Below are 20,618 nucleotides of genomic sequence, written 5' to 3'. Positions count from 1 at the left end.
GCTTTGAAAATATATGTCTCCTTAGATTCCTGAACATTCACCGGACAGATTGAGTTTCGAAAGAAGAAATCTGACGAAATAACCAACGAGCCTTTTATTAATTTTACCGTTTGCCAACGTCGATGTCAATATCTATTCCATATCTTAGAGACAAGGGAACCCTAGAACTTTGTAGCTAGCCTTCCAATGGCGGTTTACATGATTAAGGATGAAGGGTTACTACAAGAAAAACCTACGCCACACATACCAGTTAGATCTGCAATCTCTTATCATATTCCTGCAACCCAAGTGGGAAGATATACAGGTGGCGGAAGGATATGACGAACAATGGAGACTCACTGTCGATACCCCAGGGGCCTCTATAGGTAGAAGAGGATCTAAGTTCTCGGGTAAGTTTTTGAAAGGTGAAACCAGCACATTCAGTGCAATATTTCTTGCTTTCTAATATGCTTTCATTGAGATTCGAATTTAAATTTGGTGTTTATAGAAGCTTCTTGAATTTTTATTGGAATTTCAGACCATTTAAAACTTCAACGTTGCTTTGCATTCATTTGAAAAAATTCTATTTTGTTTTGTTTTGCTTGATTTATTTTTACTAACTAAACTCTAAACTCCATAGACATACGGTCAAGAGTTTTGAAAACTATCCATTTTTACTTTAACTATACATTTATAACTATACATTATATTATAACTACACTATGCATTTTGCATAGTACTATACTACACTATACTATACTATATGTACCATACTATACTATATAGTACCATATTTTACTATACATTATACTATACATTTATACTATAACCTTACATTTTGAAACTATCCCGGGAAGACTTTTTGATGTTTTAAATTAAAGGTCTGTCTAAAAATTTGGTGGAAAGGGCGAAATTTTGAGGCATGGTCTATTCTTCTCCTTAAAAAAAGACATTGAAACTACAAACTCTCCGTTGAATAAGACCTTTTGTAGTTTTTGACGAGTCTTGGTTTAATAACTACACTATGCATTTTGCATAGTACTATACTACACTATACTATACTATATGTACCATACTATACTATATAGTACCATACTTTACTATACATTATACTATACATTTATACTATAACCATACATTTTGAAACTATCCCGGGAAGACTTTTTGATATTTTAAATTAAAGGTCTGTCTAAAAATTCGGTGGAAAGGGCGAAATTTTGAGGCATGGTCTATTCTTCTCCTTAAAAAAAGACATTGAAACTACAAACTCTCAGTTGAATAAGACCTTTTGTAGTTTTTGACGAGTCTTGGTTTGATGCAATAACCTTTAATTTGTTTCATGTAGGGGATAAATAAACAATAGACTAATTAGAAGTTAAATTGAATAATAAAAAATATATTGAATTTTCTAAGGGAAGGGGTGGGGTCTTGGGTCCACGGCGCTGAATTTTGTATATGAGCCTTGATTCTTAGGGACAATATTTTAATTGGTTGAAGCTCTGTTTGTTCTGCAGCTGTGACCATAAATTACTAGAAATGTAGTCCTAACTCCTTGATATTTCTTTTCAGAGGGAAGTAATGTGCAGAAGACTTTCCATATTGTTGGTAAGCTTCTAAGTGAAACGCATTCAGAGGCGAACAAGGTGAAGCCAATTATTTATGAAGCCATTCAGCCATATATTGCAGATGCTAAGAATCTTTTAAAAGCCTATGGTAGAATAGGCGAATTAAGTAAGTAAAATTTATTAATCTAAGTCTCGGTATTAATAAGATTGTAAATGGGTCCTAAACCATCGAGGTTTTCAAACTAATATAGATGGTGAACAATGGGTGAAGACATTTTGTAGTCTGGGGGAATCCTTTTCTAATAAGATGCGGTGAGTCAGAGATAACAGTGTCTGGTAACAACCGCCTAAATAAAGTTTAAGGTTAATATTGGAAATAAAAGATAGTAAAGGACTTTTATTGTATATGTTTTTGGCGATGAATTTGACAGATACATCTTGGCCTCTCTCCTCTCCTCTGTGAGGTGGCTCTTTGTATGGATGGGTAAGGAAAGGAGGAAGTTCCTGGCTCGAGGAATTAGCCACCTTTAGGCTACAGTTGCCGTGGAGGACTTCAAGCATTCCATGATGGGTCCAAATATAAGCGAGTATATGACATTCATGCTTTAAAAATTACTTTTAGAGTTATTTTTTGAATAGCTTTAAATCTATGTTTATTGTCCTTAGTTAGGCTGTAATTCCAGACAGAAGCCACAAGTTCTAATGAAAGATGTTCTAGAAAAATTGCTTTGCGCTGCTATTGGTGACCTTGCCGCATTCGTAGCTACGTTACTACAATCAAAGTTTTCCCTGTCTTAAATGTTAATGAAGTAGGTTTTATGTAGTAGTAGTAGTAGGACAATTTTATTAGAAATAAACATTTCTTAATCAATAGCACAACATAAGTGAAGCTTGCGAGGCTGTTCTAAATTCAAAGAAAATAAAGAGACAATATGGAGAATAAGAAACTATGGAGAATGAGACCATATACCGAAATAATAATAAAAAAAAATACATAAACAATACACTACCTTGCGTGACCCCAAGACAACAAAAATAACAAACAAAAAAATACATAAATATTACAAATGAATAACCTATGGAAAATTTATTTTAGTTAATCTGTTTCAAAAGTATACCTACCGAGTAACTCCACACGTAAATCAGACTTAAACTGGCCAAGGCTACCTATTTCCTTAATATCTATACTCAGTTTATTCCAAAGTTTTGAAGCTTTGTAAATAAGTGAAAAAGAAGACCTACTTGAAACCAATCGAGGAACCTCAGTATTACCTCGTATCCGAGTAATGTGGTGGTGAATATCAGACTTCTCACAAAATATTCCTGTAAAACAATCAGGAAGGCTGTCACTGTAATACTTGTATATAAAAATCAACGTATAAACATCACGTAATCCAGCTGCAGGCATTATATTTCAATCTCTATACACAGACCTCAAAGACTCCTGGTTCCCAACACCACATAAAACTCGGATAGCATTATTCTGGATCACACGGATTGGACGAACTATCGAAGGGAAAGTACCAAGCCAAATCGACGAGCAATACAAAATGTAAGGGTGAATCACGGAAAAGTATAACAATCGTAGAATATATGGGGGGGAAATATGTTTTAATTTGGGAGGGAAATATGTCGTAGTTAAAAAAGTTTTTAGACACCCTTTATAAATCTATTAAAATAAAGTCTTATCATTAGTTGCCAACTTCTTTTTTTTCTTAAATTATTCTGAATAGATAGATGCTGTACCCCATTCAACCTTAGCTCTCAAGACTAAATTCACACACACACAAAAAATAAATAATTTGTTTTTGCAATTATTTCCTGCTCCAAAGAGTTAAGTATTCTTTATAGAAGGTTCAAAGCACCTTTATGTGATTGAAAGATTGTTTAGAAGATCCTGAATTTACTGATTTTTTTGCTGTACTGCATGTCGTGTTTTCTTGTTTTATGTTGTTGTTTTTTTCTTATAGAAGATTGAAAGTATCTTCACGGGACTGAAATATTGTTTTGAAAATCCTGAGTTTGCTGATTTTTTTTATATTGCACGTCTTTTTTCTTTCTTCTTTTTTTTTAGATCAAAAGTACCTATACGGGCTTAAAGATTGCTTAGAAGATCCTGAATTTGCTGACTTTTTTTCGATATTGCACGTGTTTTTTATGTTATTTTCTTTTCTTCTTTTTAGAAGATCGAAAGTGCCTTTACGGAATTGAAAAATCGTTTAGAAGATTCTGAATCTACTGATTTTTTTTTATATTGTATGCCACATTTTAAATTTTTTTACAGTTTTTTTTTGTCTTAGAAGATCGAAAGTACCTTTGTGGGATTGAAATATTATTTAGAAAATTCTGAATTTGATTATTTCCGTCGTTTTGTGTGTATTTTTCTCTTTTCCAAGACAAAATGGCTTGGCTTAAGTGCCTTTGCTTGTCTTTAGATGTAACAATCACTAAATATTTTGAATAAGCATAAAAACATGTTTCTTCTAGAATATCAATGTATTTCAATATTGTGTTTTTGACAATTCTTTACTTGCATAGATATAACAGTGTTATTACACCCCAAATTGTCTGCAAAATTAAGTAAAAAAAAAAAAAAAAAATTAAAATTAAGAAAAAGCTCAGATTTCTTGCGAGCGGGAAGTCTCAAATGTCTCCCATTGCTCATGGAAGAATTAATCGAGTTTTAATTAAATCTCTCACTTTGCTTTCAAGTCAAGTATTCCGAGAATGTAGATATTGATGAAAAGACTCGTTAAGATCGCAAAAATTAGCTTTTTTGGGATTATGACATTCTAGGATCTTTAATTGATCTGAACCCTTTAATGAATTTGTAAATGTCTTTTAAATATGCTTCAAACAGTACCGGAGAGTGATAATAAAATGAAGCGAGTTTGTTTCTAGAAAATTGGGTAGTCGTTAGGTTAGTTTTGAAATCTAAATAGAATAATTTTTTGTAATTTTATGTATTTTACTTTTATTTTTCTTAGAATTGTGGCAAAGAAAAAATAACTATTTTTTAAGAGGGCCCAACAGATGTGCTGTGCACTTTTTTTTTAAACTAGTCTATGTTTTTAGGGCTATACTAGCCCTTACTAACTCGAAGTTAATAAAATATAGTTCGAACACAATTGAATTTTAAACCAATCAAAAGAAGTAATAGAATTATTTCTAGGAAAGGTCAAGTTGAATCGAAATCTACTGAGAGCTTTAATTGCAATTAAGTTTATTTTGAAGTTATTCAGCTCCTTGGGGTATCTCTCCCTAACTGAACTCTGCCAGTAGGGTTTTAGATGTCTCTGTAAAAAGTGGGCGTAAATATTCGGCAATAGACCTAATACAAGACTTGTCCGTAAGGATTATTGATCTAGATGGTAACAGGTTCTTTGAACGAAGAACCACTCCAAGCTTTCTCGTAAAGGAGGGTCGGTCCCAATTAAGATATGCGCCGCGAGAGAAATATGGAGAGGAATATTTTCCTAAAAGATGAAGTGTGTCAACTCTCTTGGTTGCCTCGCCCTTAAAGGTGGAGTCATAATGTCGACGGGGATTTTCGATCTGGGGATTAGTAGCTCCTTATTCTCTTATGTATTGAAGTTGGGAGTGATTTTGTTGATGTATAGAAACAGAAGTGTTGCTGATTCACAAAAAGTTACTGGTTGAGCATTGCGGAAACATTCAATGCGTTGACGGTTTATGGTGTGACCGAATATCTGTGTTGAAAGCACGCATAGACATAAAAGAAAAATGTAGAGCTCAGAATTTGTCAACCTTCGTTTAGAAAGTAACAGAATATACAAGTCTATCCCTCAAATCCAATCATTTATTGAAAACAAGATACACTTTCATAGGTACGGCCCAAACATAGTATCTTTTAGTCAAAAATGAAAACACTAAGATAACTAAAATATGGTCAACAGGAGAAAAATTTGTCAATGAGAACAAAAGCTTTCAAAACATACAAGCTGCTAATTATGAACAGCATCAATAATTGCCTAAAAATGATGTCTTTTAGTCAAAGTACTATAATAGTTAAAATATGTTAAGCACAAGTAAAATATGTCAACGAGCACAAAATTTATCAAAACACTCCGGCTATAAATGATTAAAAGCACTAACAAAACTTAACACAGAGCTTCGTTAATAACGCTGTGGCCTGTAGTGAACCAGTGTGTGGTAGGGAACTTCCACAGCTGCTTAACTGGAGAGTTGGGATCTAAGGGGGACTGGAGGAAGTTCCTGTTGATGGGTTGGAATGGAGAGTTTTTCACTCACACTTTCTCACGGTGAACAAAAAGGGGTTCAAGTTCAAATAAGTATAGATAAAAAGAGTAAGGTAGCATGGAACTTATGTTGAAGATTTATACTGATCTCTTCTGAACCCGTTAAATTTTATCACTTTCTTCTTTTGTCAGAGTAAAATCTAAAACAGGATATGCATCCTAAACAGGATATGTATATTCTAACAGTAGACGGATAAACACGCAGTAGCGTAATTATAATATTTCCTTTGAAACTAGGAAAGTCTTGAGTTTTCAACATTTTGATAGCACCGTTTTTTCTTTTTTACAGTAAGTCTGGTATTTCATGCCAAGATCAGAAGAGATCACCACCCTAGCAGGTTTATGCTGCTACTGAGGAGGTTTGAGTTTATAGGTGGTTTAAATCCAGTTTGGCCTATCGTATGAATTGAAATCATCCTTTTTTCAAAACAAAATTTACCCTATAAACTATGAATAGTTTTCAGTTATTACTAAACCCGTGTTAAAGCACCTAAATTCTCTCTTATAGATAGACATATCTATCTATAAGCAAATGAACTAACATCAGTTTTATACAATCCTAACAAGGGAGGTATAATGTCAGAATTGCCTCTCGCTCAATCGGACTATCTGTCTTGGCTTTTTCTACAATTAGCCATGGCTTGATGTCCACACCTATCCAATTTTAATTCTTGCTTAATTAGAATAAAAATGAAAATATAATACACATAATAGTATTATTAGACTCCAAATTGTCTGTAAAATTAAATTAAAATGTAATAGACATAATAGTACTATTAGACTCCAAATTGTCTACAAAATTAAATTAAAATTTAATAGACATAATAGTATTATTAGACTCCAAATTGTCTGCAAAATTAAATAAAAATATAACAGGTATAATAGTATTATTAGACTCCAAATTGTCGGCAAAATTAAATAAAAATATAATAGATATAATAGTATTATTTGACTCCAAATTGCCTGCAGAATTAAATAAAAATATAATAGATATGAAAGTAATATTAGACTCCAAATTGTCTCCAAAATTAAATAAAAATTTAATAGATATAATAGTATTATTAGACTCCAAATTTTCTGCAAAATTAAATAAGAATATAATAGATATAATAGCTGCTTCAAGATTTTTCAAGATTCAAGATTTTTATTTAAACTTCTGTACAATACACACAATATAAAAAAAGGGTCAAGCCGGAGATACAAGGTCGATTGACAAAGACCCGGTATAACAAGTTTTGCACACCTATTTGAAAAAAAAAGAAACAAAAACAAATGCATAAAATAAATATAAATAAATACACGACCCACCACTAGACGGGAACCCACCCACAAAACAACTGACACTCAGCAAATATCAATCCGAAAAACAGAACAAAAACAGTGTGCAAGCGAGGGTGACCGATGACTGGCAACTTATTTGGAAAAAAGAAAGAAAAATGAGCCCACCTTATCAACATCAAACAAACAACTATTTACTTTAAGATTTTTTTTATCACTGATTCTTGAATTTATTTATAAAGACAGAATGAAGTTGCTTTTTTATATTTGGGAGAGATTTACTGTAGTCAATATATGGTAGATAAAGATGCCATGAACTCATGATCGAGAAATATGGCGAGAACCGTGATCTCTCAGTGATTAATTTCAGGTGCTGCATTCTCCATTTATTACGGGTTTCATAAACATGGTCAGGTTGCTCAGGGAAAAAATTTCTCGTACGAAAGTACGAAGGCAGTTCGTAAGTGACCTTTAATATTGAAGGATATCTACACCCTTAGAGATCAATTTTAATTTTTAATAAGGGCTTATGCCAGATTTGCCTCTCATTCAAACGGACTATCTGTCTTGACTTTTTCAACAATTAGCCAATTTTTTTGAGTAGTTTTTGGGCAGTTTTTTTCTTGTAAAAAAGTTTTTCTCTTCTTTTCCAGATGTAGTTGAAGATTTGATTGTATTTTTCGTCCAGTGTTTCGACACACTTCAGCACCAAATGGGTTACAACACATGCTGTGATATTATTGAGACTTTGTTAGAATTTCTAAGCGGTTTTCCCTTCAACCAGTCTACTGAATTTAATAGTTTTATTGAAGGTAGAGGATCTGCTATACTTGACCTGTAAGTAGTATAATGATGAATTTGGGTCGCTTTGCTGTATTTATTGATAACCCAGATGTCCAAAGTTAAAGGAACATGTAAAACAAGTAGCACTAAAAATATAAAATAACTCAGTTAATAAGTGGTTTTAATGAAACTCGGATTATTATTATTTTTTTTTTTTGCAAGGGGGCTTCTTCCAAGGATTATAACAACATGGGTTTAAGTCCGTGAAATTTGCCACTGTGTTTGGTAAAAAGATTTAAATTATTTGCTCTTTTTTAATCCCTTGCTTATTCCTCGCAGCGAAAATCAGTAAGTAATGCTAATGAGATTCAGATCAAGTCCAGCCCGATGAGAAATATGACAGTTTTGCTTGAATTTGATTGCTGAAATTTAGCTCTATCCATCTACTAAATTGAATTTTTGGAATCAGTCCTGTATTTTTTTAGATCTAAAAATAAATTGAAAAGTAGCCCTCACGAGGAATAGGAAATTCGTCCTATTTTAAGCAAAGTTTTGATCAAACTCTAAGAAAAATTCAAATTAATATCATAATTCTAGATCGATTTATTTGGTCTCCAAAATTATCTCCGGTGGCAAAATGTTTCGGTATTAATTTTTTTTAGATACTATTTCTATTAATTGTATTAAAAATTAATTTTATTAAATACTATCTCTCTTTTGTATTCCAGCTGTATTTATATTATTGTTTAAATTTAAATCTGTGTTGAATGGTTATGCAGAAGAACGCAAAATGTGGGTGATTGAATTTTGCATCAAAAGAAATGGCAAGCTTAATAGAAGTGACTACTTAAGGTTTTCTTTTATGGATGGAATAGCAATCAAAACTGCTACTTCAGACTGACATCTACCACTAACCTCCAAAAGTGTATTTTAATTTTATAAACTAGCAAAGTATGTGAAATCGGTTTATTTTGAAAACTAGAGATGAGGAATCCAAGGGGGAAGGGGAGTAAACGTTAAGAAGAATTAAAGAGGTTTTTGCCCCCTAACCTCCCTTCGTTCTAAGGTTTATATTTGGACCAAGTGAGGTGGTAAAGGAGGAATCTCCCCATTTATTACGAAAACATCCAAAGTCTATTATAAAAGATTTTGCCTCATACCTTTATTCGGAAATGAGTTAGAAAACGAAGTATATTCATCCTGTGGATCTTAAAAAAAAAAAAAACAATAGAGAATTTAAAAACAGGCTGTGTTAAAAATAGAAGCTTTACTCCCAACTGCTGTGCACAGTATAAAGTAAAATAAAAAGTAAAAATTTTTATAACAATTACACTGCAAGCAGCAGATTTTCTACCGATGCAGTGTTGAATTTGTCAAGAAGTAGAAAGGTTTCTGATTTTGCTAGGTAAATGTAGATGCCGCGGATTCTTTTTCCCCTCTTCTTAAGTCCCATATTTATTTACAGTGTTTAAACAAGGGACCAAGTGAATCAGCCAATGAAACACTTTGTCGAAAACACAATTTTGTGTTTTCTGTCCTTTTTTTTGTGTATTAACAGCTAAAAACCTAATACTCTTTGTTTTCCTTACTCTTTGTATTCTTTCCCTCTATATTATTCATTTGCTCTGACAGACAACGCAATGCTAATAAGGCGGGAATTTCAAAATATAGCTCATAGCGCTCAAAACTGCATTTTCGAGTTGTTTTTATTTGAGTTTATTTACCGAATTCTTTATATTTATTATTGAATTTATTAACATTTGTATTCGATATCATGACATAATGTAGTCTTATTATGTGTCAAATATTTATTGAAGTATTTTTTGGTATGTTTTTACCCTCCACCTCCTTGTACGGTATATTCTTTATTATTTTGTCTTTTTTGTCAGTAGCGCACAATAGGAAGGGGCGCTTTTGGTGGCGATCAATCGATTTTGAAAGTAAATTCTTGTTACTGCTAAAAAAAAATTGCTGTTGTCAGCACAGAGTAAGATTAAGAAATAAAAAAAACGTTCGTAACATGAACCCTGCAAGCGGCATATTTTATGAAGTAGAAAGTAGAATTCGACTAGGAGAATGAGAAGTAGAAAGGTACAAAGTAGGATTTGACAAAAAAAAAAAAAAAAAACAACTTTGGAATTTGTTAAGTAACTGTAGATGGTGTAGATTTTTTTTATTAATCTACGTATTCTTTTGTCATTTTTCGGGGAAAATACCAAATAAATAGCTAATTGAATGCCTCGTTGCAAACAGGGTTTACTCACAATTTTAATAGCTTCTTTGTTTCCCTGTTTTTCTATGAAACTGTGAATGAAACAGTGAATTTACTACTCCATTTGAAATATAGTTTTCTCACAATTTTATTGGTTGATTTGTTTCTTGTTTGTCTGAAAAAAAAAAAAACTTAAACACCCAATGGGATACCTCGCTGAAAACAGGGTTTCCTCACAATTTTAATGGATTCTTTGTTTCTCTGTTTTTCTATGGAACTGCAAATGAAACAACCAATTTACTATTTCATTTGAAACATAGTTTTTTACAATATTATTCGTTGATTTTGTTTTTCTGTATGTCTATAAAAGCCACATTAAACACCCAACTGAATACCTCGTCCAAAATGGGGCTTCCTCACAATTTTATTGAATCATTTGTTTTCCTATTTGTCTGTGAAACTGCAAATGAAATATTCAGTTTAATACCCCATTGAAAACATAGTTGTCACACAATTTCATTGGTTGATTTGTTTTCCTGTTTTCTGTAAAAATAAAAACGACTGGAAATTCCAATTAATTACCCCATTGGAAACATGGGTTTCTCATAATGTCACTGGTTGATGCCAATTAAGACCAGTTTCTGCTCTTATAGTTTTCTATATGCTTTATTGTGTTCTGTGGAATGGCAACAGTAGTGTTTTATACATTTGTTTGTCTTTCCCCGAGAGAATTTAAAGCACATCTTTTTAGTTCATTGTTCACGAATGTCAGTGGATACCTTTTATTGTTGTTTTTCTACAATTCTGGTCAATTAGGTATGGTGCCGTTTACATATCTATTAGCATTTATTTTTAATAAATAGTACATTAGATTCCTAGCAACCTGGTATAATAATATATGCATGTATTGGATTAACAACGCATCTTGACTTGTAAGGTCCTTCCGTCGACCCTGCGGTCAGGTACTACATTAGAGTTCGAACTCTTGGTGCCATATTACCAAGCCGAGATCAAACCCACTGCGCCACCACAGGACATAGGGTAGTAATATCGTTTTTGATGGGTCGAATAGTGGATGCATTCATGATATATGGGTCTGATCTTATTCGAAGTATATTTATTTTATATGAATGACTTGAGACATGGCCTTGCTACTACTTCTGCTAACAACTCACCGCAGCACCAAGCTGATTGAGGCCAGTGCAGCTACGCATGCGCTTCCTCCATTCCAATCTATTCAAAGCCTTCCTCTTTGCATCCTGCCAGGAAGTTTGCATTCCCTTTAAATTTTCTTCATGACATCCTTACACTCCAACCGCAGACGACCTGCTTTTTATTAGTCCTAGACGTTTGGCCGAATAGGATAATCTTCGGTAACCTGTCATTCTTCATTCACAGAACGTGCCCTAGCTATCTCAACCTGTCTCTCTTCATAATCCTAGATAGCGTGATTGAGCCATACTTTTCGCACAGCTTACTGTTTGAAATGCGGTCCGTCAGGTCTAGCAAATCTTCATTCGCTTATCGGAGCACCCATACTTCAGAACCATATTTTACCACTGTCATCACTATAGCTTCCAATATTTAAATCTTTGCAGACTTATTTTCCTATTCTTCCAAACTTTTTTTTAATCGTGAAAAAACGCTCTGAGCCTTGGATATTCTACTTTTAACATCTTCACTGCTCTCACCGTCTTTACTAATAGTACTATCAAGGTATGTGAAGCTGTTCACCTGATCAATCTTTTATTAACCTGCATCATTTTTATATCTTCACTTATTCCTACCTTTAGTGACTTAGTTCACTAACCCTTACCCTTTAGTTGAACCTACCCTTAGTTGAAACAAAATTAAGAAGACTTAATTTTGTTTTACTCTAATGGACTTATTTGGCAACTGATTAACTCATTGGTCTTTCAGGGTTTTGACGGTAGTTGGTTTTGCTGTTAAGGGTGCTTCGAAAGATTATAAGAAACTACTGCCTAGCATTCTTAGTCTCTGCATGGACAACATATACCCGGCTATCTTTCAGGTAATTTTTTTCTTATTGTCTGACACGTAGGTTATTCTCATCCCTCCCCTCCATAATCTACAAATATGGCTGAAAAAATTTTACACTAGTAAGGCATCAATAGACTCTGAAATTTAAGGACCATATTGTACTTTGACATACATGGCATTCGCCTACGGCAATAATTTGTTTGTGGTTTTTAGTTTGACGAAAGACAAAAATTTTTCATTGCGATCATTTTTGGCAATATTTTCAAATTTGGCAAATATTTTCAAATTCAGTTTATGATAATTGTTTTTAAATAATAATTTATCTTGTCTTATTAATTTAAGAAAATAATTTTCGTAGCCTGCACCACCGGACAGTAGACAGTCTTGTCTAAGTAACAAGCATTATTTTTTGTTTGAGACATACGAGCGAATTTTTACAAGCAGCTTTTTGTGCATAAAATTGCACTCGTCCATTCTTTCAACATTCTTCATACACGTTTTTAATTTGTGAACATTTCAGAACGTAATCTCGGTCTTCTACTTCCAAATAGTATGTCTTTATGTAATATCTTATTTATGCATTGGTTTTTATGTGTATATTTACAGGCAGTTTAAAAACTGATTCCTTATATTAAAGTTTGTATAATTGATATATTAATCGATTTGAGGGTTGTCACCTGTAGCAAAGAAGTATTGTTTAGCACTATTTCATTGTGTGTAGCACTGTAGCACGTGATCAGGGTTGTCATCTGTAGCTCGAAAGTGCTATTTTAGCACTATTACAGTCAGTTTGTTTTCACTGTAGCACCAAAAATCGCTGTGAAACACGCAAATTTGGGCAATTGTAGCACTTTAGGAACTAACCGTGGTGGCAACCCTGATCGATTTTACATAAAACAAATTATGAGCAAAAACTATTGACATGAAATTTAGCTTAAATTGTGATATTTAAAAGTCTGTTGCACATGCTGTCTTTTAGTTTATTTAAATGCTAAATCCAATATTCAGACTAGAAATCTGAGTCGCTCATAAAGTTTCAATATTAAATTTTTCTTTTTAAATTTTTGGAAAACCACTGCCATTTTGCGTCCTCTATACCTACATATTTTTTTTTCTCTGTGAGTTAAGAGTATATTCACTCTTTTATGGCAAGCAATTAATCGAAATTATGTTGTTTGTACATAAAAATCGAGTCTTCAATGTTCCCTCAGGCACTGACAAAAGGCCAGATTTCACCCTGAAGCATGGTAGTCTATGAAGCCTTTTGGTGTCGCGCGAGTTTTTTTTTTTTTTTTTGGTAATTACAGTTGTGACAGTTCACCAATTAATTATAGAAAAGGACAAAGTGTATGGGTAAATTACAAGAGTAGGAACTGGTGCTAGTGTCGACAAAAAAAAAGAAAGAAGAACAAGAACTCAACGCTTTCCAGTGTTTGACGACACTTTGTATTTTTTGTAGTATAATAATAAGAATAATCAATTTAATTAGTGTAATGGTAAATTCAGGGTTGTAATGAGTGTCTGATATCAGTTCCTGACAAAAAACGGCTGCAAGGCTTGAAAAAATGACAAGTGTCACGAAACGATAGAAAGCGTTGATTTTTTTTTCTTTTTTTTCGAAACTAGAGCCAGTTTCAACTCTTATAAGTTACCCATGCTCTTTGGAACTCGATATAATGTGTATAGTGTGACAAATGTGTAGTTATCAGTTCGGTTTCAAGATTCGCATCAATGAGTTGCGTACTGGAGCTGCATTAAATTTTTTTTCGTTGTTCAGATTTGTTTAGCCAGTGTCCATCTTTTACTTTGCTCATATTGTTTTTTCTTATTTCATATGTGCCTTATTTTGTTTTCTTTCATTTACATTATTGTTAATGTTGTTAATTGTTTTTGCTTTAGTTATTTGCTTTTGTTATTATTGTTTTTATTTATGCCGTAGATGCTTGATTATGCCGTATAGAGTCCAATTAATTAATTTATTTTTTGTGTCGTCTCACAGACAAGCATAACCCTCTAGAGTGTACGGTATACTTGTTCAAATTGATTTATTAACTAACTCAAATAATGTTTATTATTAAGATTTGGTGAACCTGGCAAACATCTATACTGAGCCAACATCCTTCAAGAATGCCAATAAGAGTTTTAAGTAGAAAAAGAACAACAAAATTGTTTTTCATTGGTGTATGTTCATGGAAATAAATTTAAGAATTAACACAAAATTAACTAGATAGAGAAGGATAAAAAGTTAAACATGGGGTACTGAATGGGAATGTGGGGACCCAAACTCATGCGCAAGCCCTGTAATGGAAAACGATACAACCTATCTTTGTGAGCATATTGGTTAGGGTAAAGAAAATACCGTATAGAAAATAAATGTTTTTAGAGGGTCTAGCGGGGGAGCATCTATGGGACTCAATTTTTGTCATTACTTAAATTAAGGTTTTTGTAGTCCCTAATTAGCATTTGGATCTTAAGTAATGGAATAATCGATTCCATTATATAGGGAATCTAATTAGAATAAAGGACTTGTTTCCAAAAGCGTATACCGTATGTTTATATCATAAAATTGAAAATTCTAATAGAATTTATCTTTTTAGAGAAACGGACCTGAAGTGAAAGTTCAGCTTTTGAAAGTGATGACTCTAATATTGCTATACCACTGGAAGTTTTTTTTCACATCTACTGGGGAACTCAGTAATGAAGACTATTTTTATAAAATAATGGCTGCCTTTGGACAAGCTTTTCTACAATCGGATGTGCAAGTATTTAAAGACAGTCTGGAGGCACTATTGATGTTGAACTCGAAATGTAATCTTTTCCATAAGGTGAGATATGATAATTCTTAAGGGGCTAATATATATCCCTTTTTTTAGTAGATTTTTAAAGTTTTCTTCTTTTTTTTCTTTGTCTTCCATAACTGCTTACACGCTTTTTATGGCCTAAATAGATGGAATGATATAATGCCGGGCTCATTCGAAGTCTCAAATGCTGTTTTATTGTGATTAATATTGTTTTGTTACGTTAGGTTACATTATTGTGTTAACATTTTTTTTTTACTTTGTTTTTTTTTTACATTACATATTTTATTTTCGCTTTTTTGTATTTTTATTTGCATCATTTTTGTATTTACGTCTTTGTCAAAGAATGGATTCCTTTCTTTTTCTGATTTATTATCAATATTCTTTTTTTATGTTGCAAGTTCTTATATCCGCTTGTATTCGTTCTATAGCAAAATATATGTATAAAGTTTAAAAACCCACCAAAATCTACATGCAAAAATTTACATTTCAAAAACCTACCGAAAAACTATTCGTGCCATTTTTTTTTTCAACAAGCTCCTGTCATCTTTCGCTTTGAGGTTACTTATAAAAAGTAAACTAGAGATTTTTTTTTATCGAAATCGACAGATTTTCTCTTTAGGCTGATTGAAAATGCTATTTGTAACTGACAGAGAATTTGAGATTAGTTCTATAAAAAATACTGGTGAAGAATCACAACTTTCTTAACCAGCGCTTTAGCCCCCATCCTCCCCGCCTCCTGTCTTCCGATGATAAATCTGCGACTACTGATTTTTGCTAGTTTGCTTCCCTTTTGTTGAACTAAGGCTGTCGTTGAACCCACAGGCAATTGTAGCCAAGTCTTTGTAGCAAATTTGATCTGGTAACACATGGTACTAAGTAAAAAAAAACAGCAAAAAGTAAAAAAAATTACTTTCATTTTCAGGAGGTGTTTTTGACGAGAATGCGTTCTCAGTTCATGACCGTTCTTCTTCAAATTTTGATTGCTAAAACTCATGACTTACTTCGGGATGAAATTACACAAGCCCTTTTCGAATTGGCATCCGTTGATTTTGACGATTTGTTTAACTCTTTTCTGCCTCAATTTGCATCATCGCTTGTTGGAATTTCCGACCATCAAAAATCTGAACTAGTAGCTTCATTCAAACAGGAAAAGGTGAGTAAACTTTATCCATGGTGCTAAAAAAAGGATAATGATCGGGTAAAAAAAGAATAAAAATAATTTTATACTCTTATTTCCAATTATATTTCTGTGTCCAAAATTTTAGAGCATTTGATTTATGTAGTTTCAGTGCTATATGACTTCGTTTTTCTTTTTCTTTAGTGAGTTCTTTTGGATTATTTTTTTTCTGGATTTTGCTGGCTAAGTCCATTTTCCGTTTTATTTTACTTCTGAATTTTGTTCATTAGCAAAAGTCAGGGTTTGTAAGACGCGTCTCATACGCCGGTAATTTCGGCTTGAGGTAAGTTGAAGCTAGATGCGTTTATCATTAACTATTAATTTATAATAAAATTTTGGCTCGACTTTCCAAGAGCTTTTCTAACACAAAACGTGATTGCAAACAGCAATGGAGGAGGATATTGAGTAGCAGTGCCTCTTACGAAAATTATAGCCTAAGAAAGGGAATAGTCTTCTTCTTGATTGACATCATTCACCCTACCAACAGCTGGACAGACTTTGACTAGACTGCCAATCATAGCATTCAAAATTTTTGAAGGGTGCCTAATCTTAGCCGGCTGTCCAAAAATTATCCACCTACAAGAAATACTGCTAGCTTGGTAAATGGTGTCAAGACGGGGCATAATCATTCAGAGTTTTGTTGTTTTTAGTTTTTTTTTGTGGGGGAGAAATAACCTCTTCCTAGCTATATTATGTGTTGCTGCATCATTGTAGTATAATATTTGAAGACACGAATATATAACGATGTAAAAGCGATGCAGCGGAGATTGTTTGTGTAGGATGTTGAGGATGTTTACTCGTGTTGATAGGAAAGTATTGCCAAGTGCAGAAAGCTCTTTTGCTACAGAGGTGGGTCCAGGCTTGCAGAAAGTCTCTTTTCAACTAGAGGTCATGGTGTTTTCTTGCTGTCGGGCATCAAGTCGGTTCAGGTCCTTTGTTTAGACTTAAGAAGAAGCTATTAGTCCCTTATCTCGACTCGTGGGACCCATTGCTTTTTTGAGGCTATGGGAATTGGTCTAATAGTGCGGAAATTGTAACAATATTGTAATAAACTATCTTTTTAGCATTTTGACTAACGGATCCATACATTTTAAACAGGTACATAGGCAGGGACTAGGTGTCACGGATGACAAAGGAGGCTTGTAAGTCATGCTTAGTTTGAGAATACATTATTAAGATAAGTCTAGTTGCTCACTGGATGACCAAAAGTGAAAGTTATCGGTCATAATAGTATATGGTCCTGTAGAACTAAAGAACAGACTGGCTTAGAACCGACTAGAAAGCCTGGTGAATTATGTGTTTGTAGAACCGAATGAAGGTTACAGTAGTAATATACAGTTACAGGAAAAAAGAGATAAGATCCCAGTTAGAAACATTGTATTTTTATTCTAATCATAATGGCCAAGCTGTTAGTGATACAGAAAACAAATCTGCAAACAATGATCAGGTTATCGCTAATGAAAGTAAGTTCTGGAACGTGGGCGATGTGAATGGCTGAGTAAGACTTTTCAAGTGTTTTCCACGGCTATTTTATTTGGACATTTCTGTGTACTTGTTTGCTGGTCGTGTAACAGAATATAAATGGTAAAAAGGTGTGGTTCGTTTCCATTTTCTTTGCCTATAATGCAAGAAAGGTGAAGATGGTTTTGCCACGTTTTTCGGATGAAGGATGGCAGATTGCCAAAGATTCAGGGCCAACAAAAAACAGTTCGTTCCGCATGTGATAGAAATGGGCCATAGGTGCGGATTTAAAGGAAATCAAAAATTTATTGAGGGGGGTAAGGAGCGAAGCTTTAAATTGATTTGAAGAATGAAGAAGCAGGCAGTTGGGTTCTGGAGTGAGTTTCTAGCAGTAGTAGTTTTTTTTTTTTTTAGTGTCTTAATTAGATTTTTACCTGCTGTCATATGTTACCTGCTAGCAGACGAGCTATGTTTGGTGCACGGACGGACAGCTAGGTTCTGGAGTGAGTTGCTAGCAGTATTAGTTTTTTCTTCAGTGTCTCAATTAGATTTTTACCTGCTATTATATAGTAGCTGCTAGTAGACAGGCTGTGTTTGGTGCACAGATGGGCAGCTGAGTTCTGGAGTGAGTTGCTAGCTGTAGTTTTTTTTTCAGTGTCTTAATTAGATATTTACCTGCTATCATATATTTAATTTCATTTTAGTTACGATGGAAATGCAATTCGTAACTAAATTCACTGAGAAATAAGATGTGAATCTCTGAGAAATGGCGTAGTCCCACTTAATTTGTAGTTCAAGGTTTTCTTTTAAAATTTAAAAATTAAGAGTATAATTGCTATGGGTCCCTGGAGGAAATTAGGATTCTGAGACCGGCGTTAGCAAATAAACCTCCTCTGTTCCACACTATTCAAAATGTCTGATTTCCTACTATCAGTTGCTCATCACTGCCTACCATGTTTTTTGTTCTTGTGTGCCTTTTTTCTCCACCCCACCCTTATTTGAGACCTCTACGTTTCCTGACCTTCTATAAAAGTTTTGTTCTACTCATTTTAAACACGCCTACACTTCTCAATTGCATTTCAGACGCAAAAAGTTTCCTTTTTTTAAATACATTTTTTTAGAAATAAAGGGGAGGGAAAATATCTAATTCTATTGGGTATTATTTACACCATCGAAAACGTAAAAGTTTAAAGTAATGGCTCGTCATAACTAACGGGTGCCAGAGACTACTTTTGTTGCCTATAATCCCCCTCTTGCTCATTCCTAGTCAAATAACCCACACTACAATCCAGGAAATGTGTCAACGTTTTAGGTGTATAAATATTTCTATTCTTTTTGGTTTCAGGGGGCAGACCTTGTTTTTCCCCTAGGTTGGTTGATAAGAAAAAATACCTTGAGTTTAAATATTGATATGCATGAGACATGTTTCTTTTGAATTTATGTTGCATTTCTATCGCTCTGGAGTCGGAGTAGAAGATTAATTGTACTATTGAGACTAGATGAGTATGACTTACCTAATATTTTCGTATGTTTTTCATACAATTCGTCTATTTCTGGCGCTTCTTTTGAATTTTGACGGTTTTCAGTAAAAAGAAGCCTTTTGTGCCATCTACTTTTTTCGTTCGTTAATGTCAACTTAACTTGTGAAAAAATCATTCAAGGAGCAGGAGTAGTCTTCATGATTCAATCTAGAGCTTAAATATTCGAAGAAAGAATTGTTTATACTCTAGATTTATAAAAATTATTGTATTATAAAACCAATTCAGAATTCTATCTATAAATATAAATCCCTATTTCTAGCCTTTTGCATTTTATTTTCTTTGTTATTTTTTCTGATGTATTTTATTTCGTTATTTTATCAGAGAGTATGAAAAATTATTCGTTATTTTATTTTCTTTCCCCGAAATGTTGTCCCTTTGTTTGCTTCCTATTTTAATTATTTTATTTCCGTATTTTCACTTTTAAATTTTAACTGACTTCCATTTTTCTTTTTCAGGATTTCCCCACCTTCGCTTTGAATTTAGAACGATTTGTTGTCGACTCTAGATGTTTCTTCATTCAACAGTTTTAATTCAGTTGCGGCATAGCCTTTTTTTATGTAAGAATGTGTATATGTGTGTTTGCTTGTATGTGAAGAACGCTTTTAGTCCTGTATCATGCATTGCAACATAAATGCATTATTGGCTTTTGTACATTAAATTAGTGTTTTTTATTTTTAAACATTGTTGGTTTTTGGCCCAACACAATTTTGTTGTTTCTGATAGTATATAAGGTATCAAACTTAGATTTTCATATGCTACTTTAACTACAACATAAAGAAGTAACTTCAAGTTACTTTCAAGTTCAATTCGAACTTCTGGTTCTTAGAATAACGATAATCATAAGAAGACCGTCAGGAGAAATTGTTGATTTTGCGACAAATATATGGTCAAAATCGCGCACGAATAGTGACATTCTATAAAAAAGAGCTTTTTGCATGCTGACCAACGGTCTGCATAGCCCAGATCTCTGCCTTTGCCCGGGATCTCCTTATTTTCTCCAGATCTCCAGATCTCCTGATTTTCTGCCTTTGGCCGGCAGTGCAATCCATGGATAGGGGCGAATCACGTTTCTTGTCTTTATCCCCCAGTTGTCTCCAGTTACCCCTTTAGAACTGGGTTGACTCTGACTGAGCTTACAGGGTCAACACTTGAACCTCTGTCCTCAGGATTTCTAGTCTAGTATCCTAAATATGCATACCAAAATAAATCAAAGTAACAAACTTCAGTACAAGCCGCTGAAAAAAATATTACCCTAGGACTGTCATGTAAGCCAGGACAGGGGGATTAGAACTTGTTTAAATTTCAGTTTGTGAAAAACAGAAAGTTTTATCTTCAGTAAAGGCCTGACTTTCCAAGATGGGAACAAAGGAAAAAAAAATGTTCTGTAAGCAATCAGTTCGTAGTGTCGAAATGCAAGTGAAGGGTGACAGGCGCTAAAAGTAACTGAAACTTAAAAACAAACTGATTTGTTATAAATTATATCAGCTTTCGTTTTCACTTTGAACCCACTTTTCTTATATAGATTTAGGATTCAAGTACT

At 33.5% G+C, this 20,618-nt stretch overlaps 1 protein-coding gene across 3 annotated transcripts in view; it reads left to right on the top strand.

The window, feature by feature from the left end:
• Window positions 1–19,749, top strand: part of LOC136039776 (exportin-6-like) — a 125,726-nt gene extending 105,977 nt beyond the window's left edge. For all 3 annotated transcript variants that reach the window (XM_065723642.1, XM_065723639.1, XM_065723640.1), the window contains 6 exons: window positions 1,549–1,710; window positions 7,756–7,939; window positions 12,018–12,129; window positions 14,696–14,923; window positions 15,822–16,052; window positions 19,534–19,749. In XM_065723642.1, the coding sequence (XP_065579714.1) occupies window positions 1,549–1,710; window positions 7,756–7,939; window positions 12,018–12,129; window positions 14,696–14,923; window positions 15,822–16,052; window positions 19,534–19,608 (992 nt within the window). In that variant the 3' untranslated portion in view covers window positions 19,609–19,749. The remainder of the gene's footprint in view (window positions 1–1,548; window positions 1,711–7,755; window positions 7,940–12,017; window positions 12,130–14,695; window positions 14,924–15,821; window positions 16,053–19,533) is intronic.
• The last annotated feature ends 869 nt before the right edge of the window (window positions 19,750–20,618 follow it).

This window comes from Artemia franciscana, chromosome 20 (assembly GCF_032884065.1).
Source record: "Artemia franciscana chromosome 20, ASM3288406v1, whole genome shotgun sequence".
Lineage (NCBI taxonomy): Eukaryota > Metazoa > Arthropoda > Branchiopoda > Anostraca > Artemiidae > Artemia > Artemia franciscana.
This window is presented reverse-complemented; position numbering and strand designations above follow the sequence as displayed.